The sequence below is a fragment of the Mobula hypostoma genome, chromosome 13 (genome assembly GCF_963921235.1).
Source record: "Mobula hypostoma chromosome 13, sMobHyp1.1, whole genome shotgun sequence".
NCBI lineage: Eukaryota > Metazoa > Chordata > Chondrichthyes > Myliobatiformes > Myliobatidae > Mobula > Mobula hypostoma.
The window spans coordinates 57,852,120-57,866,229 of NC_086109.1; the positions used below are offsets into that span (position 1 = coordinate 57,852,120).

Consider the following 14,110-nt stretch of genomic DNA (forward strand, 5'->3'; position numbering starts at 1 on the left):
AAATTGGGAAGACAGATTTCGCAAGACCTAGCACTAATCAATAAGTTGTTTTATCTTAAATAATGTTCATGATATTCATTATAATCCACAAAATGTTAGGAAGAAAATGCACAAATTTAGCTTGGCTCACCAATTGCTATTTGTGTTCTAAAAACAAGACATTTGTATTCAACAAACACCAAAAAATTCTAATCTCTCCAGTTAAGGGTTAGGGATTAGCTAATTGAGCAGCAGATCAAATTTATAACAACTCTCAAGGGCAAAGGTTCTTAGGCAGTTACCATCTGCTGGATTGAAATGAAAATGAGACCATTCCAGCAGTGTGAAGTATTATATCAGCAGAGTGCATTAATGGCTCCACAAGCTATGCCCACAGTCCCAGTAACTGAGCTGAATTTGTGTTCCAAGAAAGCTACTGTGTTTGGTGAATTTAACCCATTTAAATAGAGCACAGCATTTGATGTTAATTAACTTGACTTCACTTGGATTTCCAGTTAATCTAAAAGAGTGGCCAACATCTCCTCATAGTATATTAGAATTAAAATTGATTGTATCATTTTAGTTACTTAAACATTTCTACATTTTGGCATGATTTGGATGATTCAAAATAACCCTTAATGTGAATGCATACTGCCAACAATTTGCACAATTTGCACAGTGCTTCTGTTACCAATGCAATGCCATTTCAGCACACATCAATCAGTAAAGACTCTCTACACCAGGGCATGCCCACTTCTCTCTGCCACTATCAGGGAAGAGGTACAGGAACCTGAAGACCCACACTCTGCTTCTTCCCCTGTTAGACTTCTGAACAGTCCACAAGCACTACCTCATTATTCTTTACTATTTTTGTAAATTATAGTACAGTGTATTCTAGTTTCTTGGGATACACGGGAACCAGTACATTTTGGCCCAATTTCTCTGACATTAAATTCCACCTCCGAACCTTAATTATGCGGCTGCGCCAATTAGTTTCTGGCATCTCCAAGCCTGAATGCTTGAAACTGCAGTAAGCAAAACATTTCTGAGTTATCTTACTGCTTATTACTCGCCAACAATCAGTGACAAATATCACTGCTTTTAGAACTGACACCATTTAAAAAATGTTTACTCTAAGCATGAAGTAGTGTTTAAGGGCCAACACAAGTGCACCTATCTGACACTAGTTAGAGCTTGTTCAGCAACAGTCTTCTGTTCCAATTAAGCTACATAGTGTCCACAAAAAACAAAGGGAATCCTGGCTATTTTCTCAATTAGTTTTAGTTCTTTAAGGAGTTATCCCAAGTAAGTGGCTGCCCCAAATAATGAATGGACCAATTAACCAGAACCCACTGTACTATTTTAGTAAAACTTTTTTTAGGCCTTTGCATTTAATTGCTGCTGCAAAACAACAGATTTCACTTAAGACAGATATAATAAACCTGATTATCAAAAGCAGTTAATTTTACAGATGGAGAACCTTGCAGCAGAGTTGCTGTAAATGTTTTTCTCCTCCTTTTCAGGGGCTGCATCACTTGTTAGGCGTCCCTAACTTTGTCCACCTGGTTTTAGTTCACTACAATGACAATCCCTCATTCCACTGCTTTTACATGTCCTTTCCATTTTCTGGATCTCGCTGCCCTCATCAACCAGACTGTTTTGTAGACAGCATATCACCATGGCAACCCCAAGTTACAGAAATTCCTTTTGTTCTATCTCTCATCCTCTACACAACTGAAAAACCAGCTTGCTTTGTCACGTAAACAACAGGAATTCTGCAGATGCTGGAAATTCAAGCAACACACATCAAAGTTGGTGGTGAACGCAGCAGGCCAGGCAGCATCTCTAGGAAGAGGTACAGTCGACGTTTCAGGCCGAGACCCTTCATCAGGACTGTCGAAGGGTCTCGGCCTGAAGCGTCAACTGTACCTCTTCCTAGAGATGCTGCCTGGCCTGCTGCGTTCACCAGCAACTTTGATGTGTGTTGCTTGTTTTGTCATGTTTCCAGTTCTGAGGAATCTTCACTGCCAAACATTAACCAAGTCTCTTTCTAAGGCTGCTGCCTGAAGTGCCAGGTGTTCTTTCCTTGCTTGCTTGAATTTGATAAAACATCGACAGATTTTTCTTTTTTTAAAAAAATAGATGACAATGTATTTAAGCCCTGATCAAGGTCCTGTTTCAAAAATTCATAAGTGGCCGTTTAATAGCTATACATTTCCAGTATGTTAATGTCCTCATTCATTGTTTCCCAGCAATTGATTCAAAAACAAATCAATATTAATTTAGTATTCGTGGGTTCATACAAATTGAATGGATATACTATTAACTGAAGGTTTACTACAGAGCAGTTTAAAGAATTAATAGATTAGCTATACGTATATAAACAGTGGCTGAAGGCAGTTTCAAACAATTGATTTTGATGACATAATCAACACTTCTGGGTTCAAGACTTCTTTTAAACACACATTTAAAATCTGTCCCAAATTGTCAAGAAGTCATTTGTCAAGATTTCCAATAATTTGTTGACTCCTAATATTTTGCAACACTTTGGAAAAGTGTAGATCGCATGGATTTAAAACATTTTCTAGATTATGTCTAACTTAAAACAAACTAGGAGAAACTGACTTCTGAATAAAACTATGGAGTGGCTCAAATTCTAAACTTATTCGCTCAATTTAACATTTAAGAATTTCAGCATAATTTATTTTTAAATTCTCACCCCACCTCCCCCAGGACCATCACACATACCTAAAGATTAGTTTAAGCCAGGAGTTCTGAAGCTTCTTTTATGCCATGGCTCAATACCATTAAGCAAGGGGGCTATGGATCCCAAGTTGGGAGCCCCTGGTTTAAGCACTGCTCGTTTCCAGATAACAACAGATATCAGGCTAGACATGTCACAGTACTAACTCATTCAAGTAGTCATGGTCGTAAGAATAAAACTCCTTTTGGTACAAACACTTCTTTATATGGGATAAAATACATTATAAATGGAGGAAGACATAGAAACCTCAGCTCCCTCCCTTCCCTACAGGGGTAAGCAACACACTTAGGAAAATTTTCAAATTTATTGCATAGTCCAATCACCAGTTAAGATCAACTTGATGGAAAAATATCATTCATTGCTTTTTGTAAAAAAAAATAGATAGGCCGAATTCCAAAAGTTAATTATGGAATAGGGTTTAATGTTTCAAGCATGGAACATACCTGCCATGTGCATGGAAATCCAAATGTACAAACTGGTCTTCATGTAAAATTGATCTCTTGGCACGTTGATGTTTCTGATGAAGTACTTCTGTATCATACGATAAACCTTCATAATGTCTAATGTACTTATTTAAAGGATTGCCAAACTGTCCTGTGGAGTAAACAAACAGTATAAGGTGTACAATCATACAATAACAACTAAACAGATGTCTAACAAGTTTAAAAACTGTTCCAAAAGATTGGTATTGTTAATGTATTTAATTGATTAAACTAAAATCTACTGAAATCATTGATCTGACTCAAATGCATTCAAGTTACAGCAACAAATCAGGTGGTCAAAAGATATTTCACCTTTCTTAATGCTGGAATACGTGTTCTCTAAATGGAAATCATTCACTCCTTTCATCAAGCCCCTACAGTTTTCTGCCAAACCTGGGAAACAAAGATTACTTTTGGAACTGTAAAATTTATGTCTAGTCCAGAGGACTCTAACATGGCAAGTAGAAAGATCAGATACTGACATTGGCCTTCAGCACAAGAGGCTAAAGACAAAGTGTTTGCGTGTGCAAGGCATGCACAGGATCTCTGTGAACGGAACAGAGCAAAAGCATTATACACAGTAGAGGAGATTGGAATGAAGATGACTAGGACTCAATGTGGATAAAGCAAAGCAAGCCAATAAACAATGTGAAAACAAAATCTTGGAATATCCCTTTTTCCAAATAGCAGACAATGATCGTTACGAGATTGTGATAACTGACTTTCACACACATACATCACTTTCAAAGCAAAAAGTTGAAGGTATTCTACCTGCAATAGTAAATCACTTTCCAAAATCTTGAAGAAAATTTATTTGCTGACTAATCACAAGGGAATTCTGGTAGGGAAAACAGATACAAAAACTAGAAAAACAAGAAACCAAGCACAGGTGAATATTGGGATATAATATGATAAGGATGAATCCATACAATAAAGAAGTTTCAGTGTGTAGCCAGCTGGTGGTGTAGTGGCATCTGCTCTGGATTTTGAGGTGAGTGGTCTCTATAAGATTATACCTCTATAAGACCACCACTCAGTTTCCTACACCCTAAGGAATAGAGCCCTAACCTAGCCAATTCCTCTCTATAACTCAGTCCCTCTCATCCTGCGGGATGAAGTTGGAACATGCCCATTAAGGGAGTAATACATTACAGGCACCTTCAGGAAATACCTGAGGGAAGAGCAGCTCATTAGTCATCCTATTTTTTTTAAAGAATCAGGTATCGTCTTGCTTAATCAAGGAAACCATTTAATCTAATCTCAAGAAACGCCAGTCATATAGTTGCCAAAGTCCACTTCCTGAACCAGAAAACACTTCATCTTAAAGAAGAGCAGTTGTTGGAATTCAAGAATAGCCTATCAAGTCTCCAAGAATAAACATTTTAATGATAATTCACTTGCTTAAAAACGGTGTAGGGAATTGTATGCGACAGCATAAGCCACTCCAAAAAGCCAACTACATACGTGTACAATTACAACACTACTGCTACCCACACTTCAACGATTTGGGTATTATGAATGGCTGACCTCGAGTAATAAGGTTAAATGACAAGCTTAAATTTGTACAGCTGTTAGACACGATGCAGTTTTGTTCCAGCATACACAATGGGCATGGCTTCTAATGATTGCACTTGGAAACACAAAGTTACTGAACTGGACATTTGGCACTGAAACAGGAACGCAAAATCTATCAGCCCACACTGCATCGCTTATTAAGAAAACCCAAATCCAAGGGCGTAAACAGTGAGCAAAGTTAGTTGCTGTCTGATAAGAAGAGGAAATACATGCAATGCATGTCTTTTCCTGTTTTGCTTGGTAAATAATTGAAATGCTATGTACAAAAGTTGATAATATTGTGGAATTATAACAAATACAGGAGCGGTCATGATAACTTCAGGATAAATGATTTAATACTGTTAATGCTGTTAATTTTAAATCGGTGTCCAACTTTCCAGGTAAGTTTAAAAGAATGTTAGGCTGCAATGGTGCTGTTTAATGCACTGATGGGCATCAAAGTTCAAAGTGAAACTGTTACCAAAGTACATATGTACACATCATACGCTAACCCAAGATTCATTTTCCTGCAGGCAGTCACAGTAAGTACAAAGGAACAACAGATTCAATGAAAAAACTGCACACAGCAAAGACGAACCAAAGTGCAAAAGACAACAGACTGTGCAAAAAGAAAAAAAAACAAAATAATAAAAAGCAGTAAATATCAAGAACATGAGGTGAACAGCCCTTGAAGAGGAGTCCATAGGTTGTGAGATCAGTTCAGTGCTGGGGCGAGTGAAGTTATTTCCTCACCCAGCCCCCCCCCCCCCCAAGTTCAAGAGCCTAATGGTTGGGTGGTTAATAACTGTTCCTGGACCTGTTGGTGTGGGACCCAAAGCCCCTGTACCTTCTTCCTGATGGCAGCAGAGAGAAAGAGCATGGCCCGGACGGTGGGAGCCCTTGATAATGGATGCTGCTTTCCTGCAACAGCACTCCTTGTAGATGTACTCAATAGTGGAGAGGGTTTTACCTATGATGCACTAGGCTATATCCACTACTTTTTGAGGCTTTTCCATTCAAGAGCATTGGTGTTTCCACAGCAGGCCGTGTTACAACCAGTCGGTATACTCTCCACTATGAATCTATAGAAGTCTGTCAAAGTCTTAGATGCCTTGCTGAATCTTTGCAAACTTCTAAGAAAGTAGAGGCATTGTCATGCCTTTATTCTAATTGTACCTACCAGGATGGATCCTCCAAAATGATAATGCCATGGAATATAAATTGCTGACCCTCTCCACCTCTGATCCCCTGGTTTCCTCCTCCTGAAATCAATAATCAGCCCCTTGGTCTTGCTGACATTGAGCGAGAGGTTGTTGTTGTGCACCACTCAGCCAGATTTTCAATCTCCCTCCTATATGCTGATTCATCACCATCTTTGATTCAGCCCACAACAGTAATGTCTTAAAAAAAAGGCAATGAAGCTGCACTTAGCCTCACAGTCATTAGTGTAAAGTGGGTAGAGCAGGTGGTTAAGCACACAACCTTGTGGTGCACCTGTGCTGATGGTGATTGTGGAGGAGACGTTGTTGCCAATCCAAACTGAATGGTGTCTACAAGTGAGGACTGGCAACAACACCTCCATAATCACCAGTTTTAGAATGAGGTCCTGGAGCTTATTGATTAGTTTTGGGGTATGGCAGAATTGAATGTAGAGTTGTAGTCAATGAAGAGCATCCTGGTGCACAAGTTGTCACTGTCCAGATGTTCCAGGGTTGGGTGATGACCTGTTGTGACGAAAGGCAAATTGGAGCAGATCCAAGTCGCTTCTCAAGCAGAAGTTGGTATGGTTCAGCACCAACCTTTCAATGCACTCCATCAGAGTGGGTGTAAATGCTACTGAATGATAGTCCTCGAGGCAGATTATCACATTCTTCTTAGGCATCGGTATAATCAAAACCTACTTAAAGCAGGTGGGTACCTCAGACTGTAGAAGTGAGAGGTTAAAGATAACAGTGATCACTCCAGCCAGTTGACCAGGTCTTCAGTACTCATCCAGATGGGCCAGATGCTTTCTGTAGGTTCAGCCTCCTGAAGAATACTTTCATGTTGGCCTCACACCAAAATCACAGGGTAGTCAAGGGTTCAAAACAGGCATTAAGCTAAAAAAAAACAGTTAAAAATAAAAATCATTTTTCAGTGCTATGAGTGAAATGCTATCAGTAGTCAGTGACATCAACTCAGAACCTTGGAAACAATTGTGGAGTTTAGTATCAATTGTGAAGTTAATCCTTAGAAATTGAAATAGTTACAGTGGCATCTTCAAAGTGATTTTATTTATTTATTGAGATTCTGCCCTTCATGCTACACCACCCAACAATCCCCTGATTTAATCCAAGCCTAATCACAGGACAATTTACAATGATGAATTAGCCTAACAACCTGTACGTCCTTGTCCTGTGGAAGGAAACTGGAGCACCCAGAGGAAACCCAAGCAGAGGACGAACAAACTCCTTACAGGCAGCGGAGGTAATTGAACCTGGGTTGCCTGTACCATTAAGTATTATGCTAACCACCTCACTACCACACCGCCCTGGAAAAATTCTTACAGAGGACGCCAGAATTGAACTCCAAACTTGGGAATGCCCAGGGCTGTTAGAGCAGCGCGCTAACTGCTCGGCTACTGTGGCCCCCTTCGTAAACAGCTCAGGAGTCCAGCAGCAAAAGGGAGAAATAAGTCAATGCACTGGAATTCCAGCAGAACAAATCATAGCTGTTAATATGAAATGACTGAGCGGGGCTGCCAGAGCTTAAGGACCTTTTATTATGGAAGCCCCCAGTGGTACACCGTACAGCTGTCTGGATACTCTGAAGGAGAATCAACAGTATGGCTTGAAACAGGCCTTTCAGCCCACCACATCCATGCCGACTGTTTTGCTCTACACCAGCTCCATTCGCCTACAAGAGGTCTATATACTTCAACATTTTACCTATCAAGTGTCCATCTGATATCTCTCAGATTGTATTGATTCCACCACCTCTTCTGGCAACACATTCCAGATATCAACAACTAAAAAAAACAACACCCCTCACATCACATTTGAAACACTTTCCTCTCCCCTTTAGCTTTCACCCACTTCTTTTTAATACCCCACCATGGGGGAAAAGATTTTGCTCATCTACTACTCAATTTTAAGCACCGATATCAGATCACCCCTCAGCTTTCTTTGCTTCAGGTAAAAAAACAAACCTAGCCAACCAATCCCTCCTCATAACTAACACCCACCTTTAGAGGCAACTTGGAATCTGGTAGAATGCCAGATTTCGGGTGAACAAAATATTGAACACTTCAATAGAACTTTAGGGTGGGGAAGTTTCAAATCAGGATTTCAAGTAATGTACCTTCATATTACAAACAGGTTACGACATGAAATAGATCCAAGCTCAGTGCCAGCAGTCACAGGTCCATAATTTCATGAATACTGTAGATACTCAGTTACTCAAAGACTAAAACTTCAACAGATGGCCTTTTGAAAGTATCCTGACTGGTTGTCTCAATCTGGTATGACAATTCAAATACACAGGATTGCAAGAAACTGCAGACTTAGTGGACTCTTGCCCAATCCATTTCAGGTACACCCCTCCCCACAAATGATAGTATCTATGAAAAGTACTGCCTTAAGAATGCAACATCTATCTAAAATCCCTACCGTCAACACACCGTCAGAAACTGGACGAGTTTGTCCAATTTCCACTTGTGAAAAGGAATCAAATTTCAAGACATAACTAAAAGCAAAGTAGAGAATAGCTACTTCCCTTCCTCCCCTACTCTTCCTCCGCTACATTGACAACTCCATTGGTGCTACTTCATGCATCCAAGCTGAGCTCGTTAACTGCCTCTATCAGGTCTCCTGTAAAAATGCTGTTTCTTTTCTCAGTTCCTCTGTGTCCACCAGGATGAGGCTTTCCTTTCCAGGCCATCACAGCTGTCCTCCTCCTTCAAAGAACAGGGTTTTCCTTCCTCCACCATTGATGCTACCCTCACCCACATCTTCTCCTAGACATCTGCACTCACTGCATCTTTCCACTGACTTAACAGTGAACCTACCACCTTATAAACCTCCACATCCAACACATTATTCTCCACAACTCGTGTCATCTCCAAAGGGATCCTACCACCAAACACATATTTTTCTCCCCCACGATTTCTACAGGGATCACTCCCTCCACAATTCCATTGTCCATTCATCCCTTCCCACTACTCTCCTTCCAGGTACTTATCCCTGAAGGTGCACGAGTGCTGCACCTGCTCATTTACCTCCTCCCTCACCTCCATTCTGGGCCCAAAACAATTCTTGCAAGTGAGGCAACACTTCAGCTGCAAACCTGCTAGAGCCCGTCTATTGTATCCAGTGCTCCCGATGCAGCCTCCTCGACATTGGTGAGACCCATTGTAAATTGAGGACCACTTCATCAAGCGCCACCGCTCCACCTGCCAAAAGCGGAACTTCCTTGTGGCCCAACATTTAGTTCTGATTCCCATTCCGACACACCAGTCCACGGCCTCCTCTTGTGCCACGAGGCCACCCTCAAGGTGGAGGAGCAACACCTTATTTTCTGCCAGGGTAGCCTCCAACTTATGGCATAAATATCGATATCTCTTTACGGTAAAAAAAAATGTTTCCCTCCTTGCCTTCCTCTTCTATTCCCCACTCTGGCCTCAAACTTCTTCTCACCTGCCTATAACCCCCCTCCAGTGCCCCTCCTCCTTCTCTTTCTCCGATGGTCCACTCTCCTTTCCTATTAGATTCCTCCCTCTCTAGCCCTTTACCTTCTGCATCCACCTGGCAACTTTTGAGCTATCCTCCCTCCCCTCTCCCAAGCTTTTTATTCTGGTGCCTTCCCACTTCCTTCCCAATCCTGAAGGAGGATCTCGGCCCAAAACGTTAACAGTTTATTCATTGGCATAGACGTTGCCTGACTTGCTGAGCTTCTCCAGCATTTTGAGTACGTTACTTCCCTTCAACCCAAATCACTGTAGTTTAGCAGTACAATTGGCCCTCCTTATCCGCGAGGGATTAGTTCCGGGACCCCTCACGGATACCAAAAAACGTGGATGCTCAAGTCCCTTATTCAACCTGTCTCAATGCGGTGAACCTTAGGACCCAGCGGAACCCCAGACCTTATTTAACCTGCCTCAGTGCGGTGGACATTAGGACCCGGCGGTGGAGCTCTGAATCCGCAGTGTTTCTGTTCACGAAAATAATCACGATTGAAAATAAAGTGGAAATAATAAAGCAAACAAAAAGAGGTGAAACGCCATTGGTCACTGGAAAAGTGTTAGGCTACAGTCGGTCAACGATCGGAACAATTTTAAAAGATAAAGTGAGAAAGGGCCTGCCCCGATGAAAGCTACAATTATTACTAAGCAACGCAGTGGTTTAATTATTGGGTTTTGGGTTTTTGATCCTCCGCATCAACTCGGCAGGGATAGGAAGCGTGCTCGGGAGCAGTCTGTCACTGGATCGAACTTGGGAGCTTCAGTTCCCGACCCGGCGCTGAAACATACGTTTCTTAAGTGTTTTATATGCATGGGAAGGTAAAATATATACTATATACTAAGACAAACTTTTGACTAACTGACGCTAAATAATATCGGATGTACCTATTCTGCCTTACTTAGTAAGAGAACTTCTGGTTTTTTTTCGATCCCGATCCACGATAACCTACGCACATCCTCCCGTATATTTTAAATCATCTCTAGATTACTTATAATACCTAATACAATGTAAATGCCATGTAAAATAGTTGTAATACTGCATTGTTTAGGGAATAATGACAAGAAAAAAAAGTCTGTACTTGCTCGAACAACAAGTGCTGGAAAAGCACTTCCGGGTTTTCTGGATTCGCGATTGGTTGAATTCGCGCATGCGGAACTCGCGGATAAGGACAGCCGACTGTACCATGACTACTTTGCACTAAAATGGAAGCTATTTTTTGTCCTAATAGTGCTTTCTTGTAATACTGTATAGTTTATGTTTTCTTCCAAAAGGTGAATGTTGCTGATATGAAGCTATATGGCTGTGATGCTACTGCAAATTAAGTTTACATTGCAATTATGCATATAAGTACTTGTGCAAATAACAATAATCTCGACTTTTGACTTACACAGGACAATGCAGAAATTCGACATTTTCTGTGCAAGTTGCAAAATAAAAATGTTCATAAACTCATGCATTTATTCTGAAGAAAGATCACACCACCCTACCCTCTTAGCCACAAGTCATGCTGGTATCATCACACCTCCATTACAGCAGACATTTCATGACTCAGTAGCCACTGATTTTTCTTTTCGAAATCTAGCACTTGTATATTCCTGTGCAAAGAATGGCTTGTTCTTAATTATAGTTCAACAATTTAAAAGGTCAGCCTATAGCAAGTGTAAAATCCAAGTGTTAAATAGATAACAAAGATTTCATGGAAAAGCAATCCTGTATCTAACCTTTACCCAAGCCAGGACTGATAATGTATAATATTCTTTCTTAGAACCACAGACAACTGAAAAGGGCAAATTAATCACCCGTCCTCTCTGCCATTTTTTCTCACATCAGACAATGAGGGACCATCAGGTCCCCAAATATACAATTTAAATAAAATCTTCCAGCCCTGCTCTCATACATGGTATGCACAAAAATGAGTTAACATATTGCTTGGTAAGACTACCTATTCACAACTAACACACACGAGTAAATCTATTTCATCCTTGTTTAGTCATTCAAGAGAAACGCATAGCACCCAAATGGAGATTTTATTGCAGAGGAATAGTTAGTCCTGGAATATTGCCTTTGGAGCAACATATGGGACCATGTGGGAACTTTTCATAAATTACCAATAATACACATTTCCAGAAGTGCCTTGGAATGCTTTTCAAAAACAAAAAAAAATGCTATATAATTGCAAGTGCCAGTCTTGCCTTCGTGTTCTTTACTATGCCTAACAGACATTTCTTATGTTGGAGACTCAGAATTGTCCAGTTTCTACTTCTGAAAAGGAATCTAGTATCTACATGAAGATTACGTTGACAGATAAACAATTACAAGCAAAATGAAATAACTGATACAAACAAAACTTAAGCCCAGAAGATTTTAAACCAAAAATATACTGCACACCATTATCTATGACAGTGATGTATTGACTGGAGTGGTTTGCCTGTAAAAATAATTTCAGTTGCCAAGACTGGACAGATTCAGGAACAGTTACAGACTGGGTTGAATACTGAAGTCTTAAACTGCCAAGATCAAAGTAATAACATTGGACAACAAAGATTTTGCTTCCTGAATACCTTTAGGTGCATCTTATGAATTTTGGGCTAATGATCATGAAAATCACCATGAAATTTTCCTATCATGCACCATTTTTTAAATAAACTTATGTTTATTATTTCAATTCATACTTCAAGTCAATTAAAATGTTGCCTACAATGTAAGCTGGTAAGTTTCCTATCTTGTCCAGGCATGCTTGGGCATGCTTAGGCAGCACGGCTGCTGCATGGCAGGACAGGTTTTAGTAACAATTATTGGGTTCAGGACTGTAAGGATGGAATTTGCTATCATCAGGCACAAAAATTTCTATGAAGGATTTTGATATTTGAGACAGATGCTTCCCAGAATAACTGATGCCAAGATTAAGGAAAGCATTTTTGTTGGTCCACAAATCAAACAGGTCATCAATGACAGGCAATTTGAAACATTTCTAGTGGGACCGGAGAAAATCACATGGAAGGCATTCAAGGAAATTGTTGAAATTTTTCTCTGCGTCTACAAAGCACCAAACTACATGCAGCTGGTTGAAAGCATGCTTCAAGCATTTAAAACCATGAAATGCAACATGTGACTAAAGATTCATTTTCTGCATTCCCATTTAGACTTCTTCCCTGTAAATCTTGGTGCTGTTAGTGACGAGCATGGTGAAAGGTTTCACCAGGACATTGCGGTCATGGAGAAAAGATACCAGGGCAACTTGAATTCATCAATGCTGGTGAATTATTGTTGGACACTTAAGTGAGAAGCCTCAGACACTGAGTACAAATGAAAATCACTAACAAAATATTTAACTTAGTTGAACTATTGCAAAGCATCAGCACCATAATGCAATTAAACACATTATATTCAATAAAAGTTAATTTGTTTCTCCAAATTCCTTTGTGATACAAGTAGTCTGAAATTATATTTGTGTTCATCTTCAAACAGTCTATCATAAAACAAAAAAAATTCTGAGGAAGCAACACTTTTGAAAAAAATTTGTTGTCCAGTGTAATAGGACATTTTGTTTAAAACATACGTATGGCATTTCAAGATTGAGCATTATTAAGAGGGGTACACCAAAATGAAACTGAAATACAATAGCACAAGTTGAAAACTGTTTTGTGATACATCAGCTTCTGCACACAAAGCAAACAGGGCTGGAGATCTTGTCAAAAAGCAGGCTTGTCTTCAAACCACACAAGATACTATCAGTGCAAAGGTTAATTTGCATACTTTGGATAAGTTCGAGCAAAAAGATTCTGTAACATTCAATAAAACAAGTCCAAAGAGCCATTTAAAACCCTGGTTTGAGAGGAAGTAATAAGAGCATAGTTATTTAAGAATACTTTGTTTCAGAAATCAAACATACATATAAAGGGAGAGGAGTAAAATCAAGATTAAGAGCTTAAATTTCAGAATTGTGATTTAGGAATATGACCAAGCACCCAGGCAATTACGAACTTTTACAGCAGCATGATTTGTTTCAAAATATTTAAATGAGAAGAGATACCAAGTTGTTAAAGTGGGCTTTCAGCTGTTGTAACAGTTAAACTGGACAACACTTAGCTGATGAGATGGCTTAGCTAGATAACAACCATGTAAGACTGATCTGCTAACTGGCCACAGAACAGAGCCAACCCACTCAGAACATAAAATAAACTTAACAAGATCTGCATGACTAGCACCACGTACAAATAATAACTGAAGCTTAGGCTACTTCACACAAAACAGATGTGACGGACAAAGAGATGTAGATTTAGGGTCGGGCAAGAGGAAAGAAAGGTGAAAATTATGACAAAGATTTTGACAAACAAAGCGAAGAAGAAAAAGATCTGAAGTATGCATTGGCCTTTCTTTCAAGTTCAATGTTTAATTCAATTGCCAACCAAAGAAGGGCCAAAAGCATGTGCTCCCAAAGGAACTGACAGTAACAACAGAGAAGCTTTACTATAAGAGCTATGCTATCTTTTACTCAAGTTCAGATTTTTACACTCGAGTTCAGATTTTTACAGTAAACCAAGTTTGAATAAGATAGAAAATGTGCCCATACTCATTTAAGATAAGTGTCGGAGGGGGGCAGAAAGTAGACT

At 39.8% G+C, this 14,110-nt stretch overlaps 1 protein-coding gene across 1 annotated transcript in view; it reads right to left on the reverse strand.

Annotated features, from left to right (window-relative positions):
- adam10a (ADAM metallopeptidase domain 10a) overlaps positions 1 to 14,110 on the reverse strand; it is a 171,164-nt gene that overhangs the window by 139,109 nt on the left and 17,945 nt on the right. Inside the window, exon 2 of the mRNA XM_063065742.1 lies at positions 3,187 to 3,337. Coding sequence (XP_062921812.1) covers positions 3,187 to 3,337 — 151 coding nt within the window. The remainder of the gene's footprint in view (positions 1 to 3,186; positions 3,338 to 14,110) is intronic.